The sequence below is a fragment of the Pundamilia nyererei genome, unplaced genomic scaffold (genome assembly GCF_000239375.1).
Source record: "Pundamilia nyererei isolate P.nyererei 1_Seehausen unplaced genomic scaffold, PunNye1.0 scaffold00068, whole genome shotgun sequence".
In the NCBI taxonomy this organism is placed as follows: domain Eukaryota; kingdom Metazoa; phylum Chordata; class Actinopteri; order Cichliformes; family Cichlidae; genus Pundamilia; species Pundamilia nyererei.
Window position 1 is genome coordinate 2198264 of NW_005187469.1, and position 10514 is coordinate 2208777.

Consider the following 10514-nt stretch of genomic DNA (forward strand, 5'->3'; position numbering starts at 1 on the left):
AACCGCAACGGGGGGGTTTGGTCAGCAGTGATTTTCGCCTTGGAACTTTTCCACACAGGACCAGGTGAGTTTGGTTGGCCATTTTTACCTTAATAATTGAAACCATCATTTAAAATAATTAAAATCATCATTTAAAAAGAAAAGAGAAAAAAAAAATCAGCATTTTGTATTTACTTGGGTTATCCTTGTCTAACATTAACATTTTTTGATTATATGAAACATACAAGTTTGACACATATAATTTATACAGACAAAATGGAATCAGAAACCTTATGAAGCTGGAAAAATACATTTGAAAATAAAAATCCCCTGATAGCTCATGTTTGACCATAACACAACACAACACAACACAACACAACATAAAATTTATGACCCACCTGCTGTCTCCTCCCCTGGAGTCCACTCTTGGCAGCCTTTGGGAACACCTTGGAGCCGCTCTCCAGCTGACACGCCTGTGATGAAGAAGTGTGGTCGGTGGGCATCATAGAGGAGAGCAATCCGGTACAGCTTTCTAGGTGGCTGTACAGAGCAATGGGAAGATAATCAGGACTTTCACAAAATTAACAGATGGTTAATATACCAAGTATCCAAGGAGCACAGACTATGGGTTTTGGGATAATTGTAACAACACAATGTGATTCTTTTGTCCTTTTAAACACACACAGAGTGAAAAAAAAGAGCAGAGAGTAACCAGTGCAACTGTTAATGACATCAAATGGTGGAAGAACTGTCACATTCAACTGAAAATGAATTAATGTTGATAAATAAACAAAATGTAACTTAACATTGTGCTTAACACATCACCACATACGGCCCTCATGTTCCTCCTCCACAATGACAAATGATCAAACACTCAATGCTTCATCCTACCTTGCACAACAAGGAGAAGACCCAGGAGTGGGAGGATTTTTTGGTGGTGACGGTGACAGACAGGCTAGAGGTGGTCTCTACATTCACTCCTTCTAAACAGTCACTTAGCTAGAAGAAATAAAATACCATGGTTAGTTACATACCATCACAGCTTATTTATTCATAAACCATTTACAGGTCAACGGTTAGCCAATATTTTTGCAAGCCAAGTTAATTTACGCATCAAATATTAATGAAAGCAAAAGTTAGGTATCCCTAACTGTAAGCACACATTAATTAAGAGCTAGACACAGAGTGCCAAATAATATTAAAGGCTTGTGAGTATGTGCTCAACACTGACACTCCTAAAGAAAACATAATCTTTGATGCATTGTTCTTCTAAAATATCTTAAATGTAGTGGAGGTATTTGAGTGTTTTCCGTAATAAAACAGACTTAAGAAGTGAACTAGAGGGTCACATATCTGTTAATAGCTGTGTTTATACCCAATGGGGGCAAAAAGAAAAAAAAAAAACAAACAAACAAAAAAAAACAACCCTCCATTAGGATATTCAAAGCTTTTGTGTGGATGCATATGTAAATAAGGACCTATGCTGGAAATGTGTAGTAAATTTGAGAGATTTACATTTATATTTGAGAGATTTATATAGTAGATATATATAGAAATTGCAGAGGCTTTTAATCAGAACACATGTTAGAATGGTTTCAAATAGCAGTGAACACATTCATGTTTGCACAGTGTTTTCACTTTTATCTCACTGTGCCACTTTTGAGTTTGCATGAACTACAATGTCACTTACCACTTTCTCTGGAGAAAGGGAGTTCATCCACTTCTCTATTAAGGTCTCCATGTAGTTTTCGGTGAAGTGTTTACTCTCCTGCTGTTGTTTGAGGCGGATGAGGCGTGAAGCATAGCGCTTCTGCCACTCCATAAGCTCCTCCTGCGAATGAGCTGATGTACACTGGGCCCCATACCGACACAGGCCCTGCTCCAAGTACCTAAAGGGAAATAAAAAGTATGCTCAGGTGGGTCCATGTTAGTTCAAGCAACTGTTTTACTTCATAAAATGTTTCAGAATACTCAACGGTTCTTGTTCCCAATTTATATTATGCTTTCTCGTTGTGTTTTGTGATGCTGGTTGTTTAAAAGTATAACATTTAAAAATAGTTGGTACATTGACTGTGACACAATGTAGTTAAAAATGTCATGTGCCCATCTCCTCTACCTTTTAAGTTGTGCAGACTCAAAAAGGCACATCCCACCTCATCCCACCCCTCTTGTACAATTTTGGTTAATTTTATACAAACCATTATCAACCACAAAAATCTAAAATATATTATTGTTTGTAAAGGAGACCCCTTTGGTGTAAAGAGTTCAAAAATGAAAATTCACAGAACTACAATCACAAATTCTGAAGTCTCAGTGTGATGACATCAAATGCCCGTTAGTTGCATAAACATAAGCGTAAGTCATGGCATATTTTTCCTTGCAACATTTAGTGTGAGATACATTTGTATTTGTACTGTATCTTTATTTTGAACATGTTAAAATAGTATAACACTAAAGAGAAAAAAGAAAGCAAAACAAAATTAGAACAAAACAGTAATAATTATAAATAACTTACAACTGACGCTCAAAAAGGAGTAGGAAGAAGCATATATAATCTTATATAATCCCACCTCATTTCCACTATTTAGTAACTAATAGTCAGTACTTTTTCTTCCCATTTATGCCCTACCAATCATAAATTCTTCCTTACAATTTGTTACATGTATTTGCTTTTATAACCCCAGTAACACATCAAAAGATATACAAATTTACAGATATTCCTCACTTCTTACAAATAACCATACAATTTGTATTACCTTTTACAAAGGGTGTACTCCTCACTGCTCGTGACTCCTCTTGGAGGTGGTCGGAACCGCCAGCCATCTTGGACCTCTGTCAATATATGAGCAGGGTGGTCAATGTAAGACTGAGAAAAGTATAACCATTAATGCTAACTAGATTATACAATTTCTAGAGAAATTATGCTGGGATTGTTGCTACTGCTGGATGTCGCCTTGTTGGCTGTTGCAGTTTAGCTTTTAAAATTTTCAATTTTTAAAAACAAGCTGGTCTTCTATTAAGAGACATTTATGTTTAATTTTAAACACTGCCAGTTCTTTTTATTTTTAAGTTTGTCTGTTGTCCTTCAGTATGTATGAGAGAGATGGACAGCTACAAATCACAGCCTAAATACTTAAAACTGTGAAGAAGATCTGCCTTTAAACTCAAGCATAATCGGAGCTGGAATTTCATAATCTAAATGAAGATGTGCGTTCATATTTTCCATACAGTATTTTCATCCTTAAAAACACACTCAGGCATTTACAGTGGCACACAGGTCCATTTCAGCCAGAAGCTTATAATCATATTGCACCACCAGTCAAGATAAGCAGAGGGGAAAAAACAAAACAACATTAATGTGATTTTTTTTGTCATGGTACACATTTGCTTACCTTCATCCTGGTCATCTGTGTATTCTGGTGCCATGTCTCCTTTTACAGCCTGACAGAGAGGGGGGCAGAATGAGGAGCTTGGAGGTGGTGCGTAGATTATTTCTAATATGTCAACTAGTAACTTGAGATACATGCATGCCCTTAACTTTTCCAGGCATTACCCAATGGAGGTGCATATTTGCATGCAAATGTCACAGATTGTTGGATCCATCATTAAATGTGAGAAAGGGCAACTTTGGACAATGTTCCGATCTGACTTTCCTGAGGTTATCCTCTGTTCATGTGTAAAAACAGCTCGAGCGCCATGCAATCAGCTTAGGCATTAAACATATTGCACGGGAACAAATAAACAACAGATACTTTGGCTATAACCAAATCTTAATTATTTCCATCTACAAGCATTGAAGAATTCCCTGTAAAAACCAAACACCACATGACTGGAACAAAGGAGCATGACGAACAATAGGCACGTACCTCTATTTCAGAGAAGAGCATTTTTAATCTGCTCAGGTCTTTTGCAACAATACCATTCTGTTGAGAAAGAAAACAACTACTTTAGTCCTTTTTATTAGTAGTCATTTTTTAACAATAACATGCAAAATTGATCTTCATCATCATTACAGTATGCACTACAAAGGTTTCCATATTAGATCAGTGGAATGTGAAATGTATGTGCGATGTAACCTGGAGTTTGCTGGCAACAAGTCACAAATTATAGTATCGAAAAGCGCAAATAAGCCTTTGGCTCATGCATTTATGGCTTCCTTACAGCTAGGGTACTTAGCAATTCACTTTCTTAGTGAATTATTTGCCAAATAAAACTCTTGTTTGATTCATCGCTTATTTGCACTTCCTGGTAGTGACTTTATCCACCGCTATATGAAGATTTTTCTGAATGTTTAAGGTCTCAGAAAATATCTGCTAAATAAGTAGTGATTAGAAGTGCATTTTTATTAAAATATTTAATCGATCTTTATTTCATCTTTGTAATATTGTGTAATTTTACAGTTTAACTGCCTTTCTGCTTAACACTGCTCTATATAGACCATGAACCCCTCAGAATTTCATTATACATAGGAAGTGCCTATTACATTCCTAATCCAAAATATAGGGTAACATTTAAAATCCCACATCAGATCTAAATGAATATTCAAGTTTAAAATCTGTACTAACATACATGTAATTTGTTGAGAAAAAAAAATTAAACAATGTATGATCTAACAATGGCCAGTGGAAACCAAAACCATCTAACTTTTGACAGCTGCTTCAAAAATCATAATAAAAACATTGCCTGAATTATTATTATTATTATTATTATTATTCTAAAACTGTAGAACATTGGCAATGGTAGGCACTGCACTTTAAATACCCTTCTAGCTACCAATGTGTAGTCTGACAGTACTTTTGAATGCGATTTATAGATACATTAATCATACCATTGGCTCTCCATACAAGGCTTTAGACAGGATGCTGGCCACCTCCTGCAGGCTGCCATCCAACAGCATGGAGCGCAAGTTCGCCTGTAGTGAACCATCTCCCCTGGCAATTTCTTCGGCCAGGACTATCACAAGATGAAGAGGAAAGAGGAGTGGGTATGGAAAGAATAAATTCAGTTCAGTCAGTTAAGATATTTTTCAATGTTCTGTATGTGATAAGTCTGCATGCCTGCTCTCTAGAAAAAGAGTGAAAGGGACTGATTTGATTTTCTGAAAAGTTCAATGAAAACATGACATTTTAGGATTATCAGGGCTTGTATTTTCATACAGGCTGAAAGAGGCAACATTGTACCATATACTTTTCTATGCCGCAAGCTTCAGCAATGCCCCAGGTTTACTGCAGTAAACGACTCACTTGACAACACTGGGACACTATCTTTGACCCCGGGCATCACCTGAGTGCAGACCTAAACATTTATTTTCTTCTGTTTTTCAGCTATAACACTTACAGTAGATGCAAAATTAACATGTCAGGACATGGTGAAACTTCTACCACAGGTACAAAATTACCTATTACACTACATGAACTTACAGTATCAGCACTGTTTACAATTTGAGTTGCCACTCACCATGTTTGCAGTCTTCATCTGCTTCATCATAATTTTTCTGTTGGCAGAAATGGGGGAGAAAATTTATGACCTTTACAAATGAGAATACTTGGTGATACTTCCTCACATTATCAGACTTATAAGACTTAAGTAGTTTCCATAATCTTCAGCCTCAAGCAACAGGTCTAATTTTAGTCTTCAGCAAAGATGACCTAACAGTACCCTGGAAGAAACTTCTGTTTCCTCATTTTTAATCTTCTCTTCATTTCACAAAGGTTGATTCAAAGGACAATGGTCAGTTATTTCAATGTAATGTAATAATTTCAAGATGAGTATTAGATGATAATTTTATATTTCACATTATTATTGTTAATGAGTTCTGTCTCTACATTGTGATTTTGGGGGATGTTAAATAGTTGTAAAAATCAGCCGTGTCCTCACCAGCTGCAAGAAGGCAGCAATTCGGTAGAGCAGGGCACGGCTGCGGAGGGGTCCGGCGGCGGCGACAAGAGATGGAGGGCTCAGCGGGATGGGGTTGCTGGAGGATGGGGGTTGGGGTGCAAGGACCACCAGGGCATCCGTGCTATGGCTGACTGCCGCCTCGTACTCCCGCCTGGCTAACGATCTACTGGCTTCTTCACATGACTTCTCCGCTCTCCTGTCCGCCATGACTTAGGGACAAACCGTCTACAAATAAAACACAAACGGCACAAAAATAAGAACACTTAAAAAAAAGAAAAGAAAAAAAAAAAAAAAAAAACAGGGCTAGACAAAAGATAACAATTTTCTTTTTCTCCAACCTCTCGGAAATTGTCATCCTGATTATTGTCAAACAATATGTAAAACGCAGCCAACATCAGCTGCCTAACTTTCCACTGAAAACTGAATTCAGCTATTTGGGTAAGATAGTCTGTTGCTTCCAATGAACTCCCGATTTGATAGGTCATTTTTATTTGCTTTTACTTGTACATGTAGTTGACACAGAACATTATTTTTAAATAAAGTAAATGTTTTTTTTCCCCTCCACATAACGTCACAGTCATAAATTATTAAATTATGTTCACTTTAATAATAAATTATATATTGTGGCTTTTGATTTGGAACAAGTTTGTTTTTGTTTTTTTTAAAAAGGTTTTCTACAGTAAAATGTCATTTTACAGTGGCAACAAGCAAAAGTCAAGTTCTCATGTAACTGATGTTTGCCATAAATCAACAAGAACAGAGGATAAGACTCCTTGGAGTGTTTCTAACATACCTCAACCTCCGCCTGTGCTTACACAGTGTAAATTGAAATACATGTGCAAAGAGCAGAGAAAGATGTAGTCATGTGAGATGTCTTAAGCAATATAAGAGACATTCCTCTTTATGATCAAGCTCTGAAGTCAGTAGTAGAGTCAGCTGTCTGGTGTCAACTGACTCATAATGGGCATAACTGATCATCCAGAATAAAGGGGCATTGCTGAGACAAGATAGTGGACATGCTGGACAGTATGCAGAGGAAAAGTCAATATAACCTTTATGTTGAATTTCTAGCAGTACTTTTATTTTTACAATGTTTCAGATAAAACCTCATCACAATCTGTCCTGCTGAGACTTGCGTATTTTGGGACTAGGAGTGTAATGGTACCAGTAGTTTTTCTAGCAACTTCTAATTAATATCTTATACAACAACATGTAAGAAACAAGAAAGTGGCTTTTTTTTTTTCCAGGATAGGGAGGGTACACTGTGAACTCCTGTCAAACGCCAAAGCCTCAAATGCTTAGCCTTGGATAACAGCCTAGCAACTTCTGGCCCGGTTTCCAACCACACTGGTTTCAACACCAGAACTGCAACTTATCTCAGGAAGGCAGATAAAGAGCTTTTGTCACAAAAATACTACACTAAAAGCCCCTATTATAGCTATGTGCAAAGCAAACGGAGTTTCAGCAGTTAGCTGATGCTCAATTTCAATCCAAGCACTCACCACAGTATGGAATTTAGATTTTGATTCTGACTACCTCAGAGGAACAGGGAAGCTGTCACCTACAGCACAGTAATTTTAGGCATATTTGGAACAGGGTGTCCTTGAAAGAGAGAGAGGAGGCACCAAATTACTATATGCTAGCTGTGAAATTGCAATTTATACCTGCATCGCATGATGAAGACATTAAACAAAAGGATTTGACATTTCACACATTGTTAAAAAAATATTTTCAAAATCAAAATCAATCATGCAAGAGGCGGTGGGTGCAGTGGGGGAGTTTGTTAACCCTGTAACAGTGTTTGAGACACTTCTTCAACATCTACTAACATACAGCTACGTTAGTAATAGCTGCTCTGGCTCAACATGTCTCTTAGGACCATAGAGAGACAAGTCTTTCAGCTTATGTGCAGTACATGGTAATACACATGACACACAATAATGTATTTGAAGGATTTTTTTCACTGTCGCAAAAAGCACATGTGAAGCAAATAATGCAGTCATTGCACTTATATTAATTTTAACGCTAAAAAGACCACAATCGTCACCATTGGCCTGGACAGATATTCCATGAGTCAGAAAAAAATAAGCTAACCAAGCAGGGAGGGGACCATAAGCAGCTAATTCTTTGCCTTTTCATTTAGGAATATGACACATTATAGGTCTGCTGATCTTCAAAAAGTAAACTCGTGGTGTGAACGCTTCCTTTAAAAATAAAATAAAATAAAAAAATACAGATGCATTTTTGATTAGTATAACTAGTTTTTTGTCATCATGCAGACATGAAACTAACCAATTTTGCCACACCTCGTCATCACACATTGTCTGGAGCATTTTGCATAAAAATGGTTCATCCACAATGTCAGAAAATCTTAAAATAACTTCTAGGATTTGAATTTAAAGTAGCTGTTTGTATTTGTAAAACAACTTTCTGCAAATATAATAATTAAAATAGTCTTAAGACTAAGGAAAAAACATGTAATCATCCAAAAGTAGTTGAGAGTTAAAAGTTGCTTGACCAGAGAATGATGGCTTATGGGAAGATGAACAACAGAATTGTAGAACAAAAAAACAAAAGAGATGCACGACACAGTGCTTGCTACGATCAAGTAGGGTTAGTTTAAAACCAATGTAGCGATTCACAGCCCTATTTGTTACTGTGGGGATATCCGTTACCTAATATTAGTGCTTGGCACTTCACTGGTGCAACGAAAAATAGTTTGGCGGGATGCAGCGGGTGGGCAGCTGTCTTATTTTTCGTGTTCAGTCGTGGGACTCCACGATTACAATATACAGTGGAAGAAAACGCTAATATTTATAACGGAAAATAGTTGTAGAGCAACCGCGACTGTCTCCGTTGTCCTCAGATAACGTTATTTGGCTTGACAGTATCGTCAGCAGCAACGTGTGCAAAATACGGCTGTAAAAACTTATTTCCCTAAGCTTAACTGGCAGGAGGCAGCAAGAGTGCATACACTAAATACCAAATACACTGGAGTGGACATGATCTGCCTTTCAGTAGTTAGTTATAGCTATTGTTTGTCCAGCAAACTTGTCATGACTGCTGCAAGTAAGAGCGATGACGGCAGCGTCACAAAGCCTTGCAAAAAAACAAAAAAACAAAAAAAAATGTCCCCACTCAAAGTGTTGGTCAACTTATCGCTCGCCTTTGCACAGGGCACACAGTGTTGCCACTAAATAGAGTATGCGTAGCTAGCAGTTAGCCTGCTAGCCAAAACACGGCCTTTCTTGGAACCAAACTGGGAAGCTCACAACAAGAATGGCTGTCTGGTTTGTTAATGTTAGCGGGCTAGCTAGCTAGGTTCGCCGAAACAAAACGGGTTCGGGCCTGTGATTTTGCCACGGTGTTTGGACGCATATAACTGGTATGACATCGTGTTGTTATTCGTGCATAAACTCAAAGCATTCGCCATTATCCTAATGATTTATGGTGGGGTTTCGTGGCAGTGCCTTTGAGATGAAAAAGACAACTGAAAGGGCTGAAAATGGGAAGTCAACACTTACCTAGCTTTACTTTCTACGCCATCTTGGATCCACTTGTCAGACCGTCATCGCAAAGCATAGTGGGATGTACAGATCTGAAGGTTGAGGGGACCGAAACGTGTGTTTGCGTGCGCGTCTATATGGCCCGTGATGACAAGCATCCTTTTTGTCATAGTAGTTCGTTTTATTCCTTGTAAGCACACACGTGGGACTAAAATTCAAGTAAAGTTAGTCTACGGGTCATTCTGCAGTTAGAGCACAATTTAGGAATCGTTTTTTAAAACTGGTCTTTTATTTCATAATTCTCTGTTATGTTTCTAAGAAAAACACATTTTAAAAAAACATCAAAAATATAGATTTATCCACCTCAGGTATCAAAAGTACACTTTTATGTGACATTTAAGTTGCTGTGTGCTATGCTTGGTACAGCTCACACCAATACTCTGGAATATGAAAAAGCATATTTTATAGCATATAATATACATTCTTAAGACTTAATTTATATTCATTTAAGCAACTTTTGAAATCTACGTTCCCCAACGTTTTCATTTAATTTCAGTATTTATCTCAAATACACTGTTCACACATTTAATAATAATAATAATGAGAATATTTTATATACTTTTAATATATTTAGAAAGTTTATTACACACACACACATATATAGATATATATCTATATATATATTGAGTATATATTGAATTGAGTAACATAATGGACTGCAACAGTCATGAATGATTGTGAATATATATATTTAAAAAAGGAAGGAAACACCAAAATTAATTTATCTTCTTTTTGTAATACAGGTAACAGTGCTGCATTGGTTAGAGTGATACAGTCTAGTCAGAAAAGATTGGAAAAATACAAAATTTGCCAAAGAGAACTGACCTTTGGACTATCCATAATATTATCACAGGACTTGTTCATATTACTTTATTACTTCCTTTTTGTCGCCTTCTAACTACTTTATCTTTTCCTTTTCCAGGCTAAATGGGCATAGTTGAACAAATGACCTGGGATACAATCACTCTTCTTTAAAGTATGTTGGTGTTTTAAAAAGTTGTTTAACAATTGTAACACACATGCCAACAAAATGAAAACAAAAAAGTGCGTTTATAACATTTTAATTGTTGT

At 36.8% G+C, this 10514-nt stretch overlaps 1 protein-coding gene across 1 annotated transcript in view; it reads right to left on the reverse strand.

Moving 5' to 3' along the window:
* helz (helicase with zinc finger) overlaps positions 1–9498 on the reverse strand; it is a 46667-nt gene extending 37169 nt beyond the window's left edge. Inside the window, exons 1-10 of the mRNA XM_005736294.1 lie at positions 9402–9498; positions 5857–6102; positions 5437–5473; positions 4808–4932; positions 3846–3902; positions 3372–3420; positions 2736–2811; positions 1670–1868; positions 871–978; positions 378–519 (exon numbers count right to left, since the gene is read on the reverse strand). Of these exons, the coding sequence (XP_005736351.1) occupies positions 378–519; positions 871–978; positions 1670–1868; positions 2736–2811; positions 3372–3420; positions 3846–3902; positions 4808–4932; positions 5437–5473; positions 5857–6084 (1021 nt within the window). The 5' untranslated portion in view covers positions 6085–6102; positions 9402–9498. The remainder of the gene's footprint in view (positions 1–377; positions 520–870; positions 979–1669; positions 1869–2735; positions 2812–3371; positions 3421–3845; positions 3903–4807; positions 4933–5436; positions 5474–5856; positions 6103–9401) is intronic.
* Between the last annotated feature and the right edge of the window lie 1016 nt (positions 9499–10514).